We start from the raw sequence: 24415 nt of genomic DNA, 5'->3' as shown, positions 1-24415 counted from the left end.
GCTCCCATGGTGCGGGAAGGCGGCATGGCCCGGACCCCTTACAGCTCCACGCAGGACATCCAGATGGACGTCTTGGACAACGCCGCCCTCCAGGTGACACCCCCGGGGCTTTTTTTGGGGGTGACAGCATCGCCCACACCCCCCCTTCGTGGCGCGGTGGGGGCGGGAGCATCCCGTGGGATTGCGCCCCCTTGGAATTTGGGGGGTGGGAGATGGGGTTCAGCCTTTTCCCCTAAATTCCGACATTGGTTATGGGGTGCTAGCACCTAAAAATAAAAGGGGAGACCCCAAATTCATGGCGCCCCCGTAATTTGAGAGGTTTGGGGATGTTTTGGGCACGGTGGGAGCGGGAGCATCCCGTGGAATTGCGCGCCCTTGGAATTTGGGGGGTGGGAGATGGGGTTCAGCCTTTTCCCCTAAATTCCGACATTGGTTATGGGGTGCTAGCACCCTGTTTGGGGTCCTAGCACCCAAAAATAAAAGGGGAGACCCCAAATTCATGGCGCCCCCGTAATTTGAGAGATTTGGGGGTTTTTGGGAACGGTGGGGGCGGGAGCATCCCATGGAATTTGCGGGGTGGGAGATGGGGATTAGTCATTCCCCCCAAATCCCTACATTGGTTATGGGGTCCTAGCACCCTGTTTGGGGTCCTAGCACCCAAAAATAAAAGGGGAGACCCCAAACTCGTGGCGTCCCCGTAATTTGAGAGGTTTGGGGGTGTTTTGGGCACGGTGGGGGCGGGAGCATCCCATGGAATTTCGCCCTCTTGGAATTTGGGGGGTGGGAGATGGGGTTCAGCCTTTCCCCCCAAATCCCTGTATTGGTAATGGGGTCCTAACACCCTGTTTGGGGTCCTAGCACCTAAAAATAAAGGGGGAGACCCCAAATCCATGGCACCCCCTAATTGGACAGGTTTGGGTTAATGTTTTTGGGGAGGGGGGTGTTGGGAAAAAGGGAAAGTTGTGGGAATTGGGAAAACTCTTGGGGTGCTCCCCCCCCCTCCCCATCCCCTTCCCTCGGTTTGTCCCCTCTGGTTTTGGGGTGGGGGGGACAGGGACAGTCCCCTCGGTGGGGCCAGAGGGGTGGGGGGCGCTGGGGAGAGACCCCCACTCTCTGTGTGCTCTTGAGGGTGACAGATTGTGGGGTAAAGTGACATTTTTTGGGGTGGGGGGGGGGGTCCTGTACCTACAAATACCCACCATGGGGACCCCCCACCACCCCTGGAGGTGGCAGCTGGGCCCAGCTGTCCCTTGGGGACATTGTGAGGGGGGGGGTGACACCCCAATATCTCCCCCAGCATTTCCACCCCCCCCCCCAAAAGGCGTGGGGGGCACTGGGGACACCCCCAGATTGAGGGGGGGGTCCCATGGGGGTGGGTTCCCATACTGGGGGGGGGGGTCTCAGGTTTTGGGGGGGCTGTTTTGCTCTGGTTTAACTGGGGGGGGGAACTGGAATTTGGGGGGGCTGCGACCCCAACCCCAACACGGCGGGGTCTGAGCGGGTTTGGGGGTCACAGCCCCCCCCCCAAAATAAAGGGGAAGGGGCGCCCCCATCGCCTTCCCGAGCCCCCCACTGGGGTTCAGCTGCAGAGCGGGGGTGGAAGGGAGCAGCTGGGGGGGGTGCAGAGCTGCCCCCCGTATTTTGGGGGGATTTTTTTGGGGGGGGGGGTCCAGCCCTCCCGTGTCGCCCCCTCCGCTGTCCCCAGGGCAAGTACAGCAGGCGCAAGAGCCGCTTCAAGCGCTCGGACGGCAGCACCTCCTCGGACACCACCTCCAACAGCTTCGTGCGGCAGGTGCGGGGGGTCCCGGGCCTTTTTTGGGGGGTCCCGGTGCTTTTTTGGGGGGTCCCGGATCTTTTTTGGGGGGTCCCGGATCTTTTCTGGGGGGTCCCGGTGCTTTTTGGGGCGGTCCCAGCTCTCCTTTGTACCCCGACAACTGAGGGGGGCTCGCACCAAGCCAGGCCCTCCGCTCCCCTCAGTTTCCCCCCCCTCAAATCGCAGCCCCGTTTTTTTTTTGGGGGGGTGGGCACAGCCCAAAATTGAGGCTTGGCCTGGCCCCCCCCTGTTTGAGCCCCCACCCTCTGGCCCGGGCTAAATTTACCCGGGTGAAACCTGAGCCCCCCCCCCGCCCCTGGCCAGCCCTGCCCGGCCCCGCCACCATGGAGGTCCCCGGCAAAGACCCCCCGGCTGTCCCGGTGAGCGACCCCCGCCCCAAACTGCGGCCCCCAGCACCCCATGAGCCCCCCCCTCAGCTCCTCTGCGGGTTTTGGGGGGTCTGTGGGGCGCGGTGAGCCCCCCAGTGTCCCCTCTGTGGGGCAGGAGTGTCCCCAATGTGGGGTTTGGGGAGGGGTCCCCACCCTGGGTTATGCAAAGGGGTGACCCCCAAATCCCCCAAAAGGACAAATCAGGGTTTGGGGGGGTCCCATGTGTCACCCACCACGTCCCTGGGGTGTCCCCGCTGTCGCAGTGAGCGACCCCCCCCCCCCCAAAACTGCAGCCCTCAGGACCCCCCGAGCCCCCCCCCTCAGCTCCTCTGAGAGTTTTGGGGGGTCTGTGGGGCGCGGTGACCCCCCCAGTGTCCCCTCTGTGGGACAGGGGTGTCCCCACTGTGGGTTTTGGGGAGGGGTGCCCCACCCCGAGGTGACCCCCAAATTTGGGGTGACCCCCAAAGGGACAAATCAAGGCTGGGGGGGGGGGTCCCGAGGGGGGTGTAGGGATGGTTTGGGGGGGTCCCATGTGTCACCCACCGCGTCCCTGGGGTGTCCCTGTGGGGCTGGGGGGGAGCAGGGGATCCCCGATGCCACCTCCGGTACCCACAGAGCGCCCTGTCCCACACCTGGGGACATTGGGGGGGACATTCTTGGGGGGACACTCTGGGGGAGGGTCCCCGAGTCCCCTCCCGGCTCTGCAGAGGCCCCGGGCAGTGGGACAGGAGCGGGGACGGTGTCACATTCCCGGAGCGGTGGTGACAGCTGCCATGTGTGTGTGTGTGTGTGTGTGTGTGTGTGTGTGTGTCCCTCTCCTGCCGTGACCCTGCCACTGTGGTGGCACCGGGGGTGGCACTGGAGTGGCACTGGGGGCTCCGGGGTGGCTCTAAGCAGGACCAGGGTGGCACCGGGGTGCCTTTGGGCAGCACCAGGTGACTCTGAGGTGGCTCCAGGCAGCCCCGGGGTGGCTCCAGGTGGCACCAGGTGGCACTGAGCAGGACCAGGGCAGCACTGGGGTGGCACCAAGCAGGACCAGGGTGGCACCAGGATGGCACCAGGCAGCACTGGGGTGGCTCCAAGCAGGACCTGGTGGCTCTGGGCAGCACTGGGGTGGCACTGGGGACTCCGGGGTGGCTCTAAGCAGGACCAGGGTGGCACCGGGGTGGCTTTGGGCAGCGCCGAGGTGTCTCTGGGTGGCACCGGGCAGCACCAGGGTGGCTCTGGGCAGGACTGGGTGACTTCAAGGTGGCTCCAGGCAGCACCGGGCTGTACCAGGTGGCACTGAGGTGGCACCGGGCAGCACCAGGTGGCTTCAGGCAGGACCATGGTGGCTCTGGGAAGCAGCAGGCAGTACCAGGTGGCACTGGGGTGGCTCCAGGCACGACCAGGGTGGCACCGGGGTGGCTTTGGGCAGCACCAGGGTGGCTCTAAGCAGGACCAGGGTGGTACCAAGGTGGCACCGGACAGCACCGGGTGGCTCCAGGCAGGACCATGGTGGCACTGGGGTGGCACCGGGATGGCTCTGGGCAGCACTGGGCAGTACCAGGTGGCACCGGGTGGCACCGAGCAGGACCAGGGTGGCACTGAGTGGCACCAGGGTGGCACCAGGGGGGCTCTGGGCAGCACTGGGGTGGCTCCAGGGTGGCTCCAATGTGGCTCCAGGCGGCACGGGGGTGGCACCGGGCTGGACTAGGGTGGCTCTGGGGCAGCACTGGGCTGTACCAGGTGGCACTGGGGTGGCACCGGAGTGGCTTTGGGCAGCACCGGGATGGCACTGGGATGGCTGTGGTCAGCAGTGGGCATTGCCAGTTGGCACTAGGTAGCACTGAGCAGGACCAGGGTGGCTCCAAGGTGGCACTGGGCAGCACTGGGTGGCTCCAGGCAGGACTGGGGTGGCTCTGGGCAGTACCAGGCAGTGCCAGGTGGCACTGGGCAGGACCAAGGTAGTTCCAAGGTGGCTCCAAGCAGGACCAGGCAGTACCAGGCAGCCCCAGGGTGGCACCAAGCAGCACCGGGTGGCACTGGGCAAGATCAAGATAGTTCTGAGGTAGCTCCAGGCAGTACCAGGTGGCATTGGGGTGGCATCTGGCAGCACCAAGCAGCACCAGGTGCCTCCAGGCAGGACCAAAGTAGTTCCGACGTGTCTCCAGGCAGTACCAGGGTGGCACAAAGCAGCCCCAGGGTGGCACCAAGCAGCACCGGGTGGCGCTGGGCAGGACCAAGGTAGTTCTGAGATAGCTCCAGGCAGTACCAGGTGGCACTGGGGTGGCATCTGGCAGCACCAAGCATCACCAGGTGGCGCTGGGCAGGACCAAGGTAGTTCTGAGGTAGCTCCAGGCAGTACCAGGGTGGCTCTGGGCAGCACCAGGCAGCACCAGGCAGCCCTGGGGTGGCTCCAGGCAGTACCAGGGTGGCTCCCAGTGCCCGCAGTGCTGGGCACCGGCACAGTGAGAGCGTGCAGCGGGATCAGAGGGCTGGGATTGGGGCCGGGTTCTCTGCCCTGGGGGGCACAGGCCGGGCTGAGCCCCCTCCCCACCGCGCAGGGCTCGGCTGAGTCCTACACCAGCCGCCCCTCGGACTCGGATGTGTCGCTGGAGGAGGACAGGGAGGCGCTGCGCAGGGAGGCCGAGCGCCAGGCCATGGCCCAGCTGGAGAAAGCCAAGGTGGGAGAGCCGGGATGGACCCCCAGCCCTGGCACAGGGACCCCCGGTGCCCCCCAGCCCTGTTTGGGGTGGCAGAAGTTGGAATCTCCCCGTTTTGGAGTGACAGAGGGTGAAATCTTCCCATTCTGGGGTAAAATCTCCCCGTTTTGGGGTGGAATCTCCCTGTTGTGGGGTGGCAGAGGGTGGAATCTCCCAATTTTGGGGTGAAATATCCCCATTTTGGGGTGGCAGAGGGTGACATCTCCCCATTTTGGGGTGGAATCTCTATTTTGGGGTGAAATCTCCCCATTTTGGGGTGGCAGAGGGTGACATCTCCCTGTTGTGGGGTGGCAGAAGTTGGAATCTCCCCATTTTGGGCTGGAATCTCCCCATTTTGGGGTGCCATCTCCCCATTGTGGGGTGACAGAGGGTGGAATCTCCCCATTTTGGGGTGGAATCTCCACATTTTGGGATGGAATCTCTCCGTTTTGGGGTGAAAACTCCCCGTTTTGGGGTGGCAGAGGGTGACATCTCCCTGTTGTGGGGTGGCAGAAGTTGGAATCTCCCCATTTTGGGATGGCAGAGGGTGACATCTCCCCATTTTGGGGTGGAATTTCCCCATTTTGGGGTGGCATAGGGTGGGATATCCTCATTTTGAGGTGGCAGGGGATGAGATCTCCCCATTTTGGGGTGGAATCTCCCCATTTTGGGATGTCAAAGGATGAGATCTCCCCATTTTGGGGTGTCATCTCCCCATTTTGGGGTGAAATCTCCGCATTTTGGGGTGAAATCTCCCCATTTTGAGGTGAAATCTCCCCGTTTTGGGGTTCCATCTCCCCGTTTTGTGCCGGGGGCAGCTGCCCAGCCCTCTCCATCCATCCATCTCCCACGCAGACCAAGCCGGTGGCGTTCGCCGTGCGCACCAACGTGGGCTACAACCCCTCGGCCGGGGACGACGTGCCCGTGCAGGGCATGGCCATCTGCTTCGAGCCCAAGGACTTCCTGCACATCAAGGAGGTGCGAGAGCCCCGGGGGATAACGGGGACAGCACTGGGTTGGGCCTTTGTGGGGTTTTTAAGGCGTTTTTGTGGTTTTTCCCCCCTCTCTATGTGCAGAAATACAACAATGACTGGTGGATCGGGCGGCTGGTGAAGGAGGGCTGCGAGGTCGGCTTCATCCCCAGCCCCGTCAAGCTGGAGAACATGAGGCTGCTGCAGGAGCAGAAGATGAGGCAGAGCCGCCTGAGCTCCAGGTGGGGGCTCACCCCGATGTTCCCCCCCCCCACACACACGTCTCTCCCTGTACCTTCCCCATCCCGCCCTCAGCGTTCTCTCTCCCTCTCTCTCCCCGTGCTTCTCCCACGCAGCAAATCGGGTGACAACTCCAGCTCCAGCCTGGGCGATGTGGTGACAGGGACACGCCGCCCCACGCCCCCCGCCAGCGGTAAGAGTGTCCTGGGGGTCCCCCCACACCCTCACCCCCCAAAGGCAGCTCCAGCCTGGGGGTCCCTCCCCAGCTCCCCACGGGTGCAGGCAGGGTGCCCCCATCTCCTCTCGCAGCATCCCCATCTCTGTTTCCTGCGTTCTCCCATCGCCATTGTCGCTCTTCTTCTCTCCCCCGCGCCGTCCCCGCGGTCCCCAGGTGGCCTGGACATGGCCAGCTTTGCCTTTGAGGCCGATGAGTTAGAGGAGGAGGAGGAGGAGGCCCTGGAGGCGCAGCGCTCCCCTAAGAGTAGCGTGAGCAGTGTCACTACCCCCCCCCGCCCACAGCAAGCGCATCCCCTTCTTTAGGAAGGTAACGGAGCCCGCGGGTCCCGCCTGCCGCACCCGCTGCCTGCCCTAACACTGCCGGGGGGCTGGGGGCACCCCCAAGGGAGGGGCTGGGGGGCCACGCACTGCCCCAGGGCTGCAGCACGGGGTGAGCCCTGCACCGGGGACAGTGCGGGGCTGACTCCTCCTGCTGACACTGGGATGGATCAGTCCGTGGCTGACCCCCCCCCCCCCCCCCAGTTGTCAATGGGATGGATCAGTCCATGGCTGACCCCCCTCCATGGGCCGTGGGATGGATCAGTCCATGGCTGACCCCCCCTGTGCTGTCACTGGGATGGATCAGTCTGTGGCTGTGTCCCCCACCGTGGTCCATAGGATGGATCAGTCCATGGCTGACCCCCTCCCCCCATGTTGTCAATGGGATGGATCAGTCCATGGCTGACCCCCCCCATGTTGTCAATGGGATGGATCAGTCCGTGGCTGACCTCCCCCCCCCGTGTTGTCAATGGGATGGATCAGTCCACGGCTGTGATCCCCCCCCTCCCCATCCATGGAATGGATCAATCCATGGCTGCATCCCCCCAAGGGACTGTGGAATGGACCAGCCCGTGGCTGTGATCCCCTCCGTCCATGGAATGGACCAGCCCGTGGCTGTGATCCCCCCCGTCCATGGAATGGACCAGCCCGTGCCCCCCCTCCCGGTTGCCCCCCCCCGCAGTGTGCGCATGGTGTGTTCCAGCACGGCCGGTGTGTCACCCCCCCGCGGCTGAGAATGGACCATTCCTCCCCCCCCAACCGGGCATAACCTGGGTGGTTTGGGCGCTACCACTACACGGGATGGGGGGGTCTGCAGGGGCGAGCAGGCCTGCAGAGCCCCCCCGGCACCCAGAGCTACCCCAGAGGGGACAGTGCTGCTGTGTCACTGTCCCCAGGGCCCCCGGTCACACACGTGTCACCAGAGCATCCCTTGGGTCACACACGTGTCACTGGGTCACCCTTGGGAGGGTCACACACGTGTCACTCGGTCACACAGGTGTCCCTGGGTCACACAGGTGTCACTAAGTCACTCTCCAGGTCACACACATGTCACTGGGTCACCCCTGGAAGGTCACACCCAGGTCACTGGGTCACCCCTGGAAGGTCACACATGTGTCCTTGGGTCACACAGGTGTCCCTGGGTCACCCTGCAGGTCACACATGTGTGTCCCTGAGTCATCCTGGGCGGTCACACTTGTGTCCCTGGCTCACCCCAGAGGTCACACATGTGTCCTGGGTCACCGTGCAGGTCACACGTGTCACTGGGTCACCCTGAAGGGTCACAGCCATGTCCCTGTGTCACACATGTGTTCCTGGGTCACCCCCAAGGGTGTGGCAGCCAGGTCCCTGGGTCATACATCTGTCACTAGGTCACCCTGCAGGTCACACATGTGTCACTGGCTCACCCCTGGAGGGTCACACACGTGTCCCTGGCTGTCCCCCCGTGTCCCCGTGTCCCCAATAACACGCATGCCTTTGCCTTTGCCTTTGCTGTGTGCCTCTGCCCCCGGACGCAGCCAAGCAGAAGCAGAAGTCGGTGAGTGGCACCAGGGAGGGGGGGGATGGAGTGGAGGCCCCCCCTGCTTGCAGCCCCCCCCAAACACCCCGGAGCCACCGCCGGGGGTGTCCCTGTCCCCTCGTGCCCCGGTGACCCCCGGCTGTGTCCCCAGACCGAGCACGTGCCCCCGTACGACGTGGTGCCCTCCATGCGCCCCATCATCCTCGTGGGGCCCTCCCTGAAGGGCTACGAGGTGAGCGGGGGCTGGGGGGCGCTCGGGGGGCTCGGGGGGACCCCAGCCCTGCATTGTCCCCGTGTCCCTGTGTCCCTGCTGTCCCTGTGTCCCTCCCCAGGTGACGGACATGATGCAGAAGGCGCTGTTCGACTTCCTGAAGCATCGCTTCGACGGACGGTGAGGGGGGCACGGGACCCCTGGACCCATGAGGGGACCCCTAAACCCATAGGGGGACCCCTGAACCCCTGAGGGACCCCCAAAATCCCTGAGGCAACCCCTAAATCCACCCCTGAACCCACAGAGGGACCCCTAAATCCACGAGGGGACCCCTAAACCCATAGAGGAACTCCTGAACCCATAGAGGGACCCTTAAACCCACGAGGGGACCCCTAAACTCATAGAGGGACCCCTGAGCCCCTGAGGGCACCCTGAACCCATAGAGGGACCCCTAAATCCATGTGGGGGCCCCTAAAACCACAAGGGAACCCCTAAACCCATAGAGGGACCCCTAACACCATAGAGGGACCTCTAAATTCATGGGAGGGAGACCTCTAAAACCCATGAAGAACCCACAGTGGAACCCCTAAATCCATGTGGTGGCACCTAAACCCACAAAGGGACCCCCTGAACCCCTGAGGGAGCCCCTAAACCCATAGAAGGACCCCTAAATCCAGGTGGGGCACCTAAACCCATAGAGGGACCCCTGAACCCACAAGGGAACCCCTAAACCCATAGAGGGACTTCTAAACTCATGGGAGGGAGACCCATAAACCCATGAAGAACCCACAGAGGAACCCCTAAATCCATGTGGGGAACTTGAACCCCATGGTGGAACCCCTAAATCCACAAAGGGACCCCTAAACCCATAGAGGAGCCAGGCGTGGGGTGACAGTGGGGTCTGGGGGTGGCAGTGGGGTGACAGTGGGGTCATGGGGGTGGCTGTGGGGCGTCATTGGTGACATTGGGGTCCCGGGGGTGTCTGTGGGGTGTCATTGGTGGCACTGGGGTCCCGGGGGTGGCTGTGGGGTGACCGTGGGGTCCTGGGGGTGGCTGTGGGATGTCATTGGTGGCACTGGGGTCCTGGGGGTGGCTGTGGGGTGACAGTGGGGTCCTGGGGGTGGCTGTGGGGTGACAGTGGGGTCATGGGGGTGGCTGTGGGATGTCATTGGTGGCACTGGGGTCCCGGGGGTGGCTGTGGGGTGTCATTGGTGGCACTGGGGTCCCGGGGGTGGCTGTGGGGTGACCGTGGCTGCGGGCTGTCCCCTCTGTGTCCCCAGGATCTCCATCACGCGGGTCACAGCCGACATCTCCCTGGCCAAGCGCTCCGTGCTCAACAACCCCAGCAAGCACACCATCATCGAGCGCTCCAGCACCCGCTCCAGCCTGGGTACCGCCCCCGTGGGACCCCAAAAACCCCACCTGGAACCCCCAAAAACACCCCCCAAGACCCCAGACCCCCAAACTCCCCATGGGATCCCCCCCAAGCCTCTCTCTGTATCACCCCAGCCCAGCCTGGGAGACTCATCCCGCTCCTGGGGGTGGGGGTGACTGACCCTGTGCTCCTCCTTCACCTCCCCATCATCATCATCATCCTCCTTCTCTTCCTTCTTCCCATTCTCCCCATCCTCTTCCTCCCCATCCTCCTCCTCCCCATCCTCTTCCTCTTCATCCTCTTCCTCCTCCTTCCTCCTTCTCCTCCTCCTCCTCTAGTGAGGGGGGACATGGCCAAGAACCCCTGGCCCCCCTCCTTCTTCTCTTCCTCCTCCTTCCTCCCTCTCCTCCTCCCCATCCTCTTCCTCCTTCCTCCTCCTCTTCCTCCGCATCCTCCTCATCCTCCTCCTCCTCCTCCCCATCCTCCTTCCTCCTCCTCTAGTGAGGAGGGGACATGGCCAAGGACCCCTAAGCCCCCTCCTCCTTCTTCTCCTTCTTCTCTTCCTCCTCCTTCTCCTCCTCCCCATCCTCTTCCTCCTCCTCTTCCTCCGCATCCTCCTCCTCCTCCCCATCATCATCATCCTCCTCCTCCATCATCTCTATTGTGTTTTTCTGTTCCCATTTCTCTTTTCTCTGGGTTCCTCCTCCCCCTGCGCTGCCTCCTCCTCCCCTGCTCCCGACACAGATGTCTTGGGTACGTACAGGGACCCCCCTGTCCCCCCCCAAGGTGGCCTCAGGGACACAACCTGAGGGTTGGGGACACCTTGGTGGCATCTGTGTGTGTGTGTGTGTGTGTGGTTTGGGGGCGGGCTGTGCTGGTGCCACCTCCCGTGGTGTCCCTGTGGTGACACCGAGGTGGCCGAGCCTCGGGACAGGCCCTGTCCTGCTGCTGTCCCCATGCTGTGGCACTTGGGAGGTGGCCTTACAAAAAACAATAGATACTGCTGAGAAATATGAATATATATATATATCTGTATTGAATATATCTATATATAGATATGTGTATATATATTTATATAAATATATATCTATATATATAGATCTATATCTATATCTATTTATATATATTTTTATATCTATATATATAGATCTATATCTATATCTATTTATATATATTTATATATATATATATTTGTATATATGTATTTATATCTATATCTATATATACTTATATATATAGCTATACATCTATATGTATATAGAATATATACATGTAATATCTATAGATATATAGATTTTATCTATATATAGATATATATTGAATATATATATTCAATAAATATCAGTATGTATCTGAATATATAAATAGATTTATATTGATATATAGATTGTATCTGTTTATATTGAATATATTTATCTATATTGAACATATATCAATATATAGATATATATGGATATATATAGAGATATATCTATATATAGGTATATATAGATATATAATTAGGTATATATAGATATAGAATTAATATATATGTTCATATATATATGAATATATAGATATATATTTATATATTTTTTATATATTGATAGATACTGATACATATATCTATGTATGTCTATATAATATATGTCTATATATATATAGGATCTATATATGACTATATAGATATATATTGAGATATATACCTGTATCTCTATATTTTTATTAAGTATATATCTCAATATATATCTATATAGTCATATATAGATCCTATATATATATAGACATATATTATATAGATATATATATTTATATATACGTATATATATATCTTAATATATATTTTTTTTCTATATGAATATACATTAATATGAATATATATAGGTATAAATATGAATAAATATATATGTATTCTATATATCTTTAGAATTTGTCCCTGGCTCACACCCAGGTAAATATATATATTCTATATATCTTTAGTGATATATAGAATATATACATTTTAATGAAAGATGCATTATATTAGAAGCCACGAGGGGTAATTCTAAATTATTTGCTTTAAGGCATTTGTAGCAAAGTGTGGCAAAAATTAATAGGCCAAGCAACACTTATAGTGTGTTGTAATTAAGAAATAGTTAATAAATTAGGAAACAGTTAATAAATTTCCTAATATTAGGAATTAGTTAATAAATATTAGGAAATAGTTAATAAATTTCCTAAATATTTGGAAATAATTAATAAACAGCTAAATAATTTAACTTCTAACTGTGCTAACATCAGTTATAGCATTTGTATTGTCCCACCTTTCACATGAGGCTGAATACAACATTTTTAAAACGCCTCTAAGTCAGAACAAACCTTAACCCAGCACCTCCTGGTGCTGTCCCTGTGTCCCCTGCCCCTCCCCACATTGTCCCCGCGTGTCCCCGCCCTCCCTCACTGTCCCCTGTCCCCTGCCAGCCGAGGTGCAGAGTGAGACCGAGCGCATTTTCGAGCTGGCGCGGACGCTGCAGTTGGTGGCCCTGGACGCCGACACCATCAACCACCCGGCGCAGCTGGCCAAGACCTCGCTGGCCCCCATCATCGTCTACATCAAAATCACCTCCCCCAAGGTGGGTGCGGGCGCTGGGGGCAGTGCCAGCCCCTCCCTGCCACGCTGGGGACACCTGGCAGTGCCAGCTCCTGGCAGTGTCCCCACGGCCGCTTTGCTGTCCCCTCGTGCCCAGGTGCTGCAGAGGCTGGTCAAGTCCAGGGGGAAGTCCCAGGCCAAGCACCTCAACGTGCAGATGGTGGCCTCGGACAAGCTGGCACAGTGCCCGCCTGTGAGTGTGCCCTGGTCACAGCGGTGCCACACAGACTGACCCCACCCTGACCTGCCCCGCCCTGTCCGTCCTGTCCCGTTGTCCCTGACCTGTCCCATAGGCCCAGCCCCATGTCCAGCTGTCCCTCGCTGTCCCATTGTCCTCTCTCTATCCCATAGGTTCTGCCTCATATCCAGGTACCCCTCCCTGTCCCATTGTCCCCATCCTGTCCCATTGTCCCCTCCCTGTCCCATTGTCCCCACCCTGTCCCATAAGGCTCCACTCTGTCCCATGGCCTCTGCCCCATATCCAGCTGCCTTTCCCTGTCCCATTGTCCCCACCCTGTCCCATGGCCTCTGCCCCATATCCAGCTGCCTTTCCCTGTCCCATTGTCCCCACCCTGTCCCATAGGCTCTGTCCCATTGCCAGGTACCCCTCCCTGTCCCATTGTCCCCTTCCTGTCCCATAGGCTCTGTCCTATTGTCCCCACCCTGTCCCATTGTCCCCTCCCTGTCCCATTGTCCCCATCCTGTCCCATTGGCTTTGTCCCATTGTCCTCTCCCTGTCCCATTGTCCCCACCCTGGTCCCATAGGCTCTGTCCCATTGTCCCCTCCCTGTCCCATTGTCCCCGCCCTGTCCCGCAGGTTCTGCCTCACATCCAGGTACCCCTCCCTGTCCCACTGTCCCCACCCTGTCCCATAAGGCTCCACCCTGTCCCATAGGCTCTGCCCCACTGTCCCCACCCTGTCCCATAGGCTCTGCCCCACTGTCCCCGCCCCATGTCCCCGCCCTGCCCCAGCTCTCCCGGGTCCCTCCCGCAGGAGATGTTCGACATCGTTCTGGACGAGAACCAGCTGGAGGAGGCGTGCGAGCACCTGGCCGAGTACCTGGAGGCCTACTGGAAGGCCACGCACCCGCCCAGCAGCAACCCCCCGAACCCGCTGCTGAGCCGCACCATGGCCACGGCCGCGCTGGCCGCCAGCCCCGCGCCCGTCTCCAACCTCCAGGTACAGGTGCTCACCTCCCTGCGCAGGAACCTCAACCTCTGGGGCCGCCAGGTCACCCCCAGCCCCCCCGGAGCCCCCCTGGAGGAGCACGCGCTGTGAGGTGGCGGCGGGGACGCTGGGGACATCAGGGACGTTGGGGACAGCGGGGCGCGGGACAGCGGGGACACCCCAGAGGCATCGGGAGGTCCCTGGGATTGGGGACGGCCTGGGGAGTGACAGCCCCCCACAGGTGTGGGATTGTCCCTGAGGTCACCTGGGATCATAGTCACCTCAGGGGACTGTGGTCCTCTCCAGGTGTGGGATTGTCCCTGGTTCTGGGATCAGGGTGACCTCAGGGGAATGTGACCATTTCCAGGTGTGGGATTGTCCCTGAGGTCACCTGGGATCAGGGTGACCTGAGGGGAATGTGGCCCCCCACAACTGTGGGATTGTCCCTGAGGTCACCTGGGATCAGGGTGACCTGAGGGGAATGTGGCCCCCCACAACTGTGGGATTGTCCCTGAGGTCACCTGGGATCAGGGTGACTCCATGGGACTATGGTCCTCCCCAGGTGTGGGATTGTCCCTGAGGTCACCTGTCCTGGGATCAAGGTCACCTCAGGGAAATGTGACCCTTTCCAGGTGTGGGACTATCCCTGGGGTCACCTGTCCTGGGATCAGAGTGACTCCATGGGACTCCCAGGTGTGGGGTTGTCCCTGGTCCTGGGATCAGGGTGACCTCAGGGGACTGTGGCCCTTTCCAGGTGTGGGATTGTCCCTGGGGGTCACCTGTCCTGGGATCAGGAGGATGTGGCCCCCCACAACTGTGGGATTGTCCCTGGGGTCACCTTCCCTGGGGTCAGGCTCTCCACCCTGGGACTGGGGCCACCCCAGGGTTAGGGTCACCCCATGACACTGTGATCCCAAAGTGGGGGTCACCCACCCTGGGGACCCTGGGATATGGCAGCCCATGGGATTGGGGTCCCCATGGGGAGGCAGAGCCCCCCAGGAGTGGGACCAGCCCTGGGATTGTTCCTTTGGGAACCTGTGCCCCCCCCCCCCACCCAGGGGTTCTGCAGGGGCTGTTCTGGGATTGGGGTCACCCCAGGGAGCTGCTCCCATTCCTGGATGGATTTGGGGCCATCCTGGGCATCTCTCCCTGCCTGGGATTGCTGCCAGCCCCACATCTGGGGTCTGCTGGGAATCTGTGCCTCCTCCTGGAGCTGCCCAGGGGATTGGGATCCCCCAGGATCTGCCCCCTTCGAGACCCACCCTGTGCCTTCCTGGGGCTGCCAGACCCCATTCCCACACCTCTGGGTGGGGGTGAGAATTTGGGGGTGACCTAGGTGGGTTGGATGGGAGGCACAGCCCCATCCCATCCCAGGGCTGGGGACAGAGAGGGGACACGTGTCCTGCGTTTTGTGTCGCTAAATCTCCGGCACCCCATTCCCACACCTCTGGGGGAGCCGTGGTGGGGGTGAGAATTTGGGGGTGTCCTGGGTGGGTTGGCTGGGGGGCGCACAGCCCCATCCCAGGGCTGGGGACAGAGAGGGGACACGTGTCCTGTGTTTTGTGTCGCTAAATCTCCCAGCGAGCCTGCCTCGCTGGTGCCGCTCCCCCTCCCCATCCCCAGCCCCGCTGCCACCGTGTCACCCACCAGAGGCTGGCCAGGAGCGTGTGTCCCCCACTAACCCCCCACTAACCCCCTCCCGGAGCGCCCCCAGCCCGTCCGTCCCCGCATGGTGTGCTCGCTTCTCGCACCCAGGCTCCGCACCCGGAGGGGGAGCACGGCCGCCCCCGGCAGGAGTCGGGGGGCCGCGGGCAGGGCAGGGTCCCCCCGCCGCCCTCCCGGCCGGGCCCCCGCAGCCTGGCCCGCCAGGACACCTTCGACACGGAGGCTCCGGGCAGCCGGGACTCGGAGCCCGGCGATTCGTGCTGCATGGACATCGAGATGGATCCCGTGGAGGAGGAGCCGCCGGGCACCCCCGGGGCCGGCCCGCAGCCCCCGCCCGGCTCCTGGGACCGAGCCAAGGGCCAGGAGCCGCTGGGCCAGAGCGACGGAGAGGGCTGGGGCCGGGACGTTTACACGCGTTAGGATGAGGGGGTGCGGGCAGCGCTGGTTTTGGGGTGCGGGCCCTTTGTGCCCCCCCTTCGTGCCCGGCCAGCCGTGCCCTGGGGGTCTCCCCCTGCCGCAGCCCCCCAGCATCTCCAGCAGGGACAGCAAGTGACCAAAGGGGACCCGGCGTGTCCCCGTGCCCCCGGCGCGGGGTGGGGGCCGTGCCCCCCTCCCCAGCCCTGCCCCCCGCTTCTCCATGGTGCTCTCGGCTGCGGGGTGCCCGGAGCTGGCCGTGCCCCTGGGGGGGTCCCCGCCAGCTGCCCCCCAGCCTGGCGGTGCCTGGCACTGCCCCCCAGCCCCCTGCCCTGCCAAGGGGTGCATGCGTGTGCGTGCAGGGTTCTGGGGGGTCCCCGCTGCGCCCCCCGAGGTGTGGGGATAGGGGGGGTCTGCATGTGTTTGCCTTGAAGGGGCTCTGCCTGAATCGGGGGGTGGGGGGTGAATCTGAGCCAGTTTTGGGGGTCTAACCTGTGCTAACAGCTGCCCAGCCCTGGCCTGTGGGGGGGTCCCGCTGTCCTGGCACTGCCAGGCCCCGACCCCCCCATTCCCCAGCCCCCCCTCCCTTCCCGTTCCAACCCCCCCGCCCCGCCGTGCCTGTCCGCGCTCGCCCTGTCCAGCCGTGTCCGTCTGTCCGTCTGTCCGTGAGCCTCTGTCCGTCCCCGCACCCCGGGGCACTGCCTTGTCCTGTGCCCGCCCCGGGGCGTCCCCTGTGCCCCCCCCCCGTCAGCTCTGCGGGGTGACCACACCAGGGTGGCCCTGGGGACACCCCCGTGTCCGGCCCTCACCGCGGGACGGGGCTTGTCCCACTTTGGGGGCAGCCCCTTGCCCCCCACCCCCATTTTTGGGGGTCCCCGGGGTCACTGCCTTACCCAGACCACCAGCCCGGGTCGGGGGGCTTGGGGGCACCCAGCTCTGCCGCTGCCAAGCCGCCACCCACGTGTGCCTCAGTTTCCCCCTTATTTTCGAGGGGGGGGGACTCGGTGTCACTGCCTGCCAAGTGCTTTGAGCCCCCCCTGCCCCAGCGGCCAAAAATCCGGGCGGCGGGGCAGAGGGACGTCCCGTAATTTATGTCACTCCACCAACTTTTAATTTAAAAGACCCGACAAAAAAAATGTATTTTATTTATTTATTCTCGTTGATTTGTGTGTGTGTGTGTGTGTGTGTGTGTGGGTCGGGGGGACTCGCCCCGCTCGCTTGGTTCTTTGTAATAAACATTTCGGTGAGACCTGTCCCCCCTGCCTGAGCCTGCTGGGGACTCGGGGGGACACTGGGGGACATGAGGGGACACTGGGGGACAGAGAGGGACACAGAGGGACATGGAGGGGCTGCGGTCACCGCGGCTGGACCGGGCACAGCTCAGCTCTGCAGTGAGGATGGAGCCAGGACCCGCCCGGCTCTGAGGAAGAGGAAGGAGCGAGGATCCAACGGAGGGGTCGGGGGGCTCCAGCCCCCCCCTGGGGATGGGTTTATCGGCGCTGGGCCGGCTCGGGACACGCTGTGGTCACGATATTTACAGATAATAAATTACACCGCGGGCGCTCAGGGCTGCCGGCACCGCCACTCGCTCTTCTCCGGCCGGTACTCGAACGCTCTCCTGGGACAGAGCACACATCGGCGACATCGGTGACACCTCGGACATGGGTGACACCCCAGACATCGGTGACACCCCAGCCCTGTCACCCCCACGCCCCCCGCCCGGCCCGGCACGCCCCGTACTCACTCTCTGGAGGGCACCGAGGGTCGGCACACCAGCCCGGCCTGGCATGGGCACACCTGGTTGATGCTGAAGGCCAGACCCCCGGGGGGGACGTGGCAGCTCTGGGCCAGTGCCAGGCGCCGTTGGCACACCCGCTCCCCGTGCTGGCGGGCACAGCAGCCGCCAGAGCCGCAATCCTCGTCCCGCTGGCACCGCGCTCCTGGTGGCACAGAAAGTGGCATTAGGGGGACCCGCAGCACCCCCTGGTTTAGCACCGCATCCCCCCAAGCTCTCAGAGCGTGTCCCCCCCGTGCCAGCCCCCCACTCACCGTCCTGCCCGGGGGCCGCGGGCTGCTGGCACTTGCCGAACATGCAGACGAGTCCGGGGGCGCAGTGGGGGTCGTGGCGGCAGTAGTGGCCCTCGGGCCGCGTGGGCAGGCACAGCCCGAAGTGCTCGTCACAGAAATGCCCCTGGGCGCAGGGGATGGCGGGGCTGCACGGGGTCACCTGCGGAGGAGAGGGGACATGGCACATCAGGGTGGCCACACCTCATCCCCCACCCCATTCACTCCCTGACCCCGAGACTGGAAATGGCCCAAAACCCCGTCTGTTTAAGGTGTGGGGTGATTTTAGGGGACCGAGCGCTCTGATAGCCTGGGAGGCTCCATCCGCAGCGCTTCCAGGATTTTTATCTCGGGAAAAGAAAACCCAGCGGCCGGACAGGGGGGCCATACAGGGCGCGAAGCCCCTACAAAAGTCCTGCTCCAGGTGAGGCTCGAACTCACAACCTCGGCATCGCTCGTGTACCGCCCTATAAGTACCGCGCGCTGACCGATTGCGCCACTGGAGCGCCCCGCGCTGCCCGCCGCCACCGCGCCCCCTGGCGGTCCCGCGCCGCACCCCCGGGGGACCCCGCGACGGAGATGGACCCCCCCAGTGTGACCCCCGGGATGGAGATGGACACCCCAGTGTGACCCCCGGGATGGAGACGGACACCCCTGGATGGACATGGACCCCGCAGTGTGACCCCCGGATGGAGATGGACACCCCTGGATGGACATGGACCCCGCAGTGTGACCCCGGAATGGAGATGGACACCCCTGGATGGACATGGACCCCGCAGTGTGACCCCGGAATGGAGATGGACACCCCTGGATGGACATGGACCCCGCAGTGTGACCCCGGAATGGAGATGGACACCCCTAGATGGACATGGACCCCGCAGTGTGACCCCCGGATGGACATGGACCCCGCAGTGTGACCCCGGAATGGAGATGGACACCCCCCAGATGGACACGGACACCCCCTGTGACCATCGGATGGAGATGGACACCCCCTGTGTGCCCCCCTATGGACATTCACACCCCGTGTGCCCACCGGATGGAGATGGACCACCCCCCGTGCGACCTCTGGATGGAGATGGACCCCCCCCCGGATGGAGATGGACCCCCTGGGTGCCCTCCCGGCTGGACATGGACCCCCATGTCCACTCCTGGCTTCAAACAGAGCCCCCCTGTCCATTCCCGGTTGGAAACAACCCCCGTGTCCCCGTCCCCGGCAGAACCCCGTGGTGACAGTCGCTGCAAACCCGTCCCCTGCTCCCACCCCGGCCGCGGCTTCTGCACCTGCCCTGTGCCCCCTCTGTGCCCACCCTGCTGCCAATTCTGGCTCCGAACCACCCTGCACCCACCCTGAGCCCACTGGGGCTGTAAATTCTGCCCCCATCCACCCCCGTGCCCGCCTTGCTCCCACCCAGGCTACAAACCCAGCTCTGTGCCCAGCCCGAGCCCATCCTAAACCCACCCTGAGCCCACCCTGGTTCTCTCCCATCCCTGCTCCCACCCTGGCTACAAACCCCGCTCTGTGCCCACCCTGCTGCAAATCCTGGCTCCAAACCACCCTGAGCCCACCCTGGCTGTAAATTCTGCCCTCACCCACCTCAGTTCCCATCCTGGCTGCAAACCCAGCTCTGTGCCCACCCTGCTGCAAATTCGGAGCCCACCCTGGCTCCAAACCACCCTCGTAACCCTGAACCCACCCTGAGCTCACCCTGAGCCCACTCTGGCTGTAAATTCTGCCCTCACCCACCCCCGTGCCCAACCTGCTGCCAGCCCGGCTACAAACCCAGTTCTGTGCCCAGCCCGAGCTCACCCTGAGCCCACCCGGAGCCCACCCTGGCTACAAACCCCGCTCTGTGCCCACCCTGCTGCAAATCCTGGCTCCAAACCACCCTGAGCCCACTCTGGCTGTAAATTCTGCCCCTAGCCACCCCTGTGCCCACCCTGCTGCCACCCCGGGTGCAAACGCCGCTCTGTGCCCACCCTGGCTCTCTCCCACCCCTGCTGCCACCCTGGCTGTCCCCTGCTGTCCCCAGGACTCCTCACCCTGCTGTCCCCCCCATTCCTCACCTCCTCCATCTCCGTCCCGGGGCTCCTGCCCAGCGCGGCGGCCTCGGGCGGGTTTTGTGGCAGGGAGAACATCCATGCCCAGAGGTGCCCGGCGGCGGGTGGCATGAGCCAGGCGACGAGGCAGAGGACGGCCGGCGGTGTCACCATGGCGCTGGCGGTGGCGGTGCCAGCCCGGCCGGGCCGCGGGGTTTTTGTAGCCACGGGCGAGCGGGCACCCCGCTGCTAAAAGTGTTTGCCCGGCTAATGGGGTGGGAGGAGGCAATCAGGGCTTAAGGGATTTCCATAATTGCCAGCCTTCCCCTCGGGGGGGGCACCGGCCCCACGGCAAACAGCCCCCCCCGGGGCCAGTCTGGCTCCGGCGCCAGCCCTGGGCACAGCCTGGGGTGCCCTGTGTGCCCCCATAGCTCGGGGAGGGGCGATTTGGGGTGCCCTGGGTGCCCCCATAGCGCGGGGAGGAGCGATTTGAGGTGCCCTGTGTGCCCCCATAGCTCGGGAGGGGTGATTTGGGGTGCCCTGTGTGCCCCCATAGCTCGGGGTGGCAATTTGGGGTGCCCTGGGTGCCCCCATAGCTCGGGGAGGGGCGATTTGGGGTGCCCTGTGTGCCCCCATAGCCCGGGGAGGGGCGATTTGGGGTGCCCTGGGTGCCCCCATAGCTCGGGGAGGGGCGATTTGGGGTGCCCTGTGTGCCCCCATAGCTCGGGATGGCAATTTGGGGTGCCCTGTGTGCCCCCATAGCTCGGGGTGGCAATTTGGGGTACAGTTTGGGGTGTCCCGTGTGCCCCCAAGGCTGGGGTGGTGATTTTGGGGGCAGTTTGGGGTGTCCCATGTGCTTCCCCGCCCCACAATGATGATTTTGGGGGCCATTTGGGGTGTCCTATGTGCCCCCGCAGCTCGGGGGAGGGGAAATTTGGGGTGCTCTGTGTGCCCCTAAGGCTCGGGGTGGTGATTTGGGGTGCCCTGTGTGCCCCTATAGCTCAGAATAATGATTTTGGGTGCAGTTTGGGGTTCCCTGTGTGCCCCCACACCTCGCAATGATGATTTTGGGTGCAGTTTGAGGTGCTCTGTGTGCTCCCACACCTTGGGGTGGTGATTTGGGGTGCCCCGTGTGCCCCCATAGCTCGGGGTGATGATTTGGGGCACAGTTTGGGGTGTCCTGTGTGCCCCCACACCTCGGGGTGGTGATTTTGGGTGTAATTTGGGGTTCCCCGTGTGCCCCTATAGCTCAGAATAATGATTTTGGGTGCAGTTTGGGGTGTCCTTTGTCCCCCACACCTCGGGGTGATGATTTTGGGTGCATTTTGGGGTGTCCTGTGTGCCCCCACGGCTCGGGGTGGCGATTTGGGGTGCCCTGTGTGCTCCCACACCTCGGAATGATGATTTTGGGTGCAGTTTGGGGTTCCCTTTGTCTCCCCATAACTCAGGGGGTGCAGTTTGTGGTGTCCCGTGTCTTCCCCATCGCTCGGAGAGATTTTGGGAGCACTTTGGGGTACCCTGTGCCCCGCAACCCCACAATTCCCTTTTTTTCCCCCCTTTTTAGAAACTGCCACAGCGGGAACGAGAGGGAAAATTGGGGTGCAAAGGCTGCGACCCCCAAAACGGGCACGGAGGTGGGCACAGGGCTGGCACCAGCCCCGTGTTTGGGGGGTGTCCCCCGTGTCGCCCCCTCCCCACGGGGGTGACGGGATTGGCACCTTCGCTAACGCGGCCGCGAATGGGCTGCGAGCCCGGCCCTTATCGCCCTGCCCTTATCGCGGCCTGCGGTGTCCCCCCGAGCGCGTCCCCCAGACGGTGCCACCTCCGCGTCCCCCAGACGGTGCCACCTCCGTGTCCCCGAACGCGCGGGGGGCTCAGCGCCAGCGCCCCCCCAGAGCCCTGCAATGCACTTCGGGTCCCTCCGGGTGCACTTTGGGGTGCCCTGTGTGACCCCGTAGCTCGTGGGGGCCAATTTGGGGTGTCCTGTGCGCCCCCATAGCCCGGGGTGGTGATTTTGGATGCAATTTGGGGGTGCCCTGCGTGACCTCATAACATGGAAAGATGATTTTGGGTGCAGTTTGAGGTTCTCTGTGTGCTCCTATAGTTTGGAATGATTTTGGGGGCAGTTTGGGGTGTCCTGTGTGCCCCCATAGCTTGGAATGATTTTGGGTGCAGTTTTGGGTGTCCTGTGTGCCCCCACAGCTCGGGCTGGCATTTTGGGGTGTCCTGTGTGTCCCCATAGGTCGGAATGATGATTTTAGGGACAGTTTGGGGTGCCCTGTGTGACCCCAAGTCTCGGGGTGGCAGTTTGGGGTGTCCTGTGTGACCCCACACCATGGAATGATGATTTTGGGTGCAGTTTGGGGTGCCCTGTGTGCTCCCATAGCTTGGAATGATTTTGGGGGCAGTTTGGGGTGTCCTATGTGACCCCACAGCATGGAATGATGATTTACAGCAATTTGGGTTTCTCTGTGTGCCCCCATAGCTTGGAATTATTTCAGGTGCAGTTTGGGGTGTCCTGTGTGACCCCAAGTCTCGGGGTGGCATTTTGGGCTGGCCTGTGTGTCCCCACAGCTCGGAATGATGATTTTGGGCACATTTTTGGGGTTCTCTGTGTGCCCCCATAGTTTGGAATGATTTTGCATGCAATTTGGGGTGTCCTGTGTGACCCCACACCATGGAATGATGATTTTGGGCACATTTTGGGGTTCTCTGTGTGCCCCCATAGCTTGGAATTATTTTAGGGACAGTTTGGGGTGCCCTGTGTGACCCCAAGTCTCGGGGTGGCGTTTTGGGCTGGCCTGTGTGTCCCCACAGCTCGGGGTGATGATTTTGGGGACAGTTTGGGGTTCTATGTGTGCCCCCATAGCCCGGGATGGTGATTTGGGGTCTCCTTTGTTCCCCCATACCATGGAATGATGATTTTGGATGCAGTTTGGGGTTCTCTGTGTGCCCCCATAGTTTGGAATGATTTTGGGTGCAATTTGGGCTGTCCTGTGTGCCCCCACACCATGGAATGACGATTTTGGGGTGCCTTGTGTGCCCCCATAGCTCCGGGTTGCAGTTTGGGGTGTCCTGTGTGCCCCAATAGCTCGGGGTGATGATTTTGGGTGTCCTGGGTGCCCCCAGACCTCAGGGTGATGATTTTGGGTGCAATTTGGGGTGTCCTGTGTGCCCCCATAGCTTGTAATGATGATTTTGGGGTGTCCTGTGTGCCCCCACACCCCGAGGTGACGATTTGGAGACCCCCTCCCCTACGTTCACCCTTCCCGGGCCATTCCCGCTCTCTCCGTGCCTCAGTTTCCCCACCCGTGACTCAGGGCACTCTGGGGGTGACACATCCACAATGGGGTGACCCCAAATTTTCCTCCCGGTGTTCCGGGACCGGCGGGGCCGCCAGGATCCGCCATCCCCCCCATCCTCTCCCCGTGTTTGCCCAGCGGATTTGGGAACAAATATTGACCCCGCTCCGGGGCACCATCACTGTCCCCATCCGTCCCCCGCTGCGCGACATGTCGCGATAATCCCCCCCAGCGCCACCACGGGGGTCCCGGACGGCGGCTCTGCCACCCCAAAACACCCGTCTGGCGGTTTGGGGGGGGTCCCACGAACCCCCAAAATACTGGAGGGGCTGGAGGTGCCGGGGGTTTGGGGGTTTGGGGTTTGGTATTGGGGGTTTTGGGGTTTGGGGTTTTGAAGGGTTTGGGGAGTTTGGGGTTTTGAGGTTTGGGGTTTTGGGGTTGGGGGTTTGGGGGTTTGGGGTTTTGGGTTTTGGGGTTTTGGGGTTTGGGGGGTTTGGGGTTTGGGGTTTTGGAGTTTTGGGGGTTTTGGGAGTTTGGGGTTTGGGGGGTTTGGGGGGTTTGGGGGTTTTGGGGGTTTTGGGGGTTTGGGGGTTTGTGGCGTTTTGGGGGGTTTGGAGTTTGGGGGTTTAGGGGGTTTGGGGTTTTGAGGGGTTTGGGTTATGGGGTTTGGAATTGGAGGGTTTGTGGGTTTGGGGTTTGGGGTTTTGGGGGGTTTGGAGTTTGGGGGTTTAGGGAGTTTGGGGTTTTGGGGTTTGGGGTTTTGAGGGGTTTGGGGTTTGGGGAGTTTGGGGTTTTGAGGTTTGGGGTTTTGGGGTTGGGGGTTTGGGGGTTTGGGGGTTTGGGGGTTTGGGGTTTGGGGTTTGGGGTTTTGGGTTTTGGGGTTTTGGGGTTGGGGGTTTGGGGGTTTGGGGTTTGTGGGTTTTGGGTTTTGGGGTTTGGGGGTTTGTGGGTTTGGGATTTGGGGGTTTGGGAGTTTGTGGGTTTGGGGGTTTGTGGGTTTGGGGTTTTGGGAGTTTGGGGCGTTTTGGGGGTTTGGAGTTTGGGGGTTTAGGGGGTTTGAGGTTTGGGGTTTTGAGGGGTTTGGGGTTTTGGGGTTTGGGATTGGAGGGTTTGGAGTTTTGGGGTTTGGGGTTCTGAGGGGTTTGGGGTTTGGGGAGGTTGGGGTTTTGAGGTTTGGGGTTTTGGGGTTGGCGGTGTTTGCGGGGTTGGGGTTTGGTATTGGGGGTTTTGGGGTTTGGGGGTTTGGGTTTTGGGGGTTTGGGGTTTTGCGGGTTTTGGGGGGCTGTGTCTACCCAGGGGTGCTCGGGGGGAGCCGGGGAGGGACATGGGGGTGTGGGGCAGTGGGGTGGGGGTGTCAATGTGGGGGTGTCCCTGAGTGGGGGGGCTCAGCCCACAGCCCC

The 24415-nt window shown here is 61.5% G+C and overlaps 1 protein-coding gene and 1 non-coding gene across 2 annotated transcripts; one reads left to right on the top strand and one right to left on the bottom strand.

The window, feature by feature from the left end:
• CACNB1 (calcium voltage-gated channel auxiliary subunit beta 1) lies at window positions 1–16047 on the top strand. Its single transcript, XM_054281442.1, has 14 exons — window positions 1–93; window positions 1706–1792; window positions 4749–4868; window positions 5742–5864; window positions 5963–6099; window positions 6214–6290; window positions 8170–8189; window positions 8323–8403; window positions 8504–8562; window positions 9663–9772; window positions 12197–12348; window positions 12463–12558; window positions 13360–13545; window positions 15289–16047. Exons 1-14 carry the CDS (start codon window positions 7–9, stop codon window positions 15616–15618), a joined length of 1665 nt encoding a protein of 554 aa, XP_054137417.1. The 5' UTR covers window positions 1–6; the 3' UTR covers window positions 15619–16047.
• A 2045-nt stretch (window positions 16048–18092) lies between these two features.
• On the bottom strand, window positions 18093–18182 carry TRNAI-UAU (transfer RNA isoleucine (anticodon UAU)). Its single transcript is given in 2 exon segments — window positions 18093–18128; window positions 18145–18182. It is a non-coding gene; the product is annotated as a tRNA-Ile (tRNA).
• Window positions 18183–24415: the final 6233 nt, after the last annotated feature.

Source organism: Melozone crissalis, unplaced genomic scaffold (assembly GCF_028551555.1).
Source record: "Melozone crissalis strain CALT ecotype California unplaced genomic scaffold, PUWL_Pcris_2 ptg000032l_1, whole genome shotgun sequence".
NCBI lineage: Eukaryota > Metazoa > Chordata > Aves > Passeriformes > Passerellidae > Melozone > Melozone crissalis.
This window is presented reverse-complemented; position numbering and strand designations above follow the sequence as displayed.

Excerpts from the sequence above, each read along its gene's own strand:
- CACNB1 (XM_054281442.1), top strand. The coding sequence starts at position 7 with ATGGTGCGGGAAGGCGGCATGGCCCGGACCCCTTACAGCTCCACGCAG. Across the intron at positions 5,865-5,962 it reads ACTTCCTGCACATCAAGGAG|AAATACAACAATGACTGGTG; the intron begins GTGCGAGAGCCC and ends CTCTATGTGCAG. Across the intron at positions 13,546-15,288 it reads CGCCCGTCTCCAACCTCCAG|GCTCCGCACCCGGAGGGGGA; the intron begins GTACAGGTGCTC and ends TCTCGCACCCAG.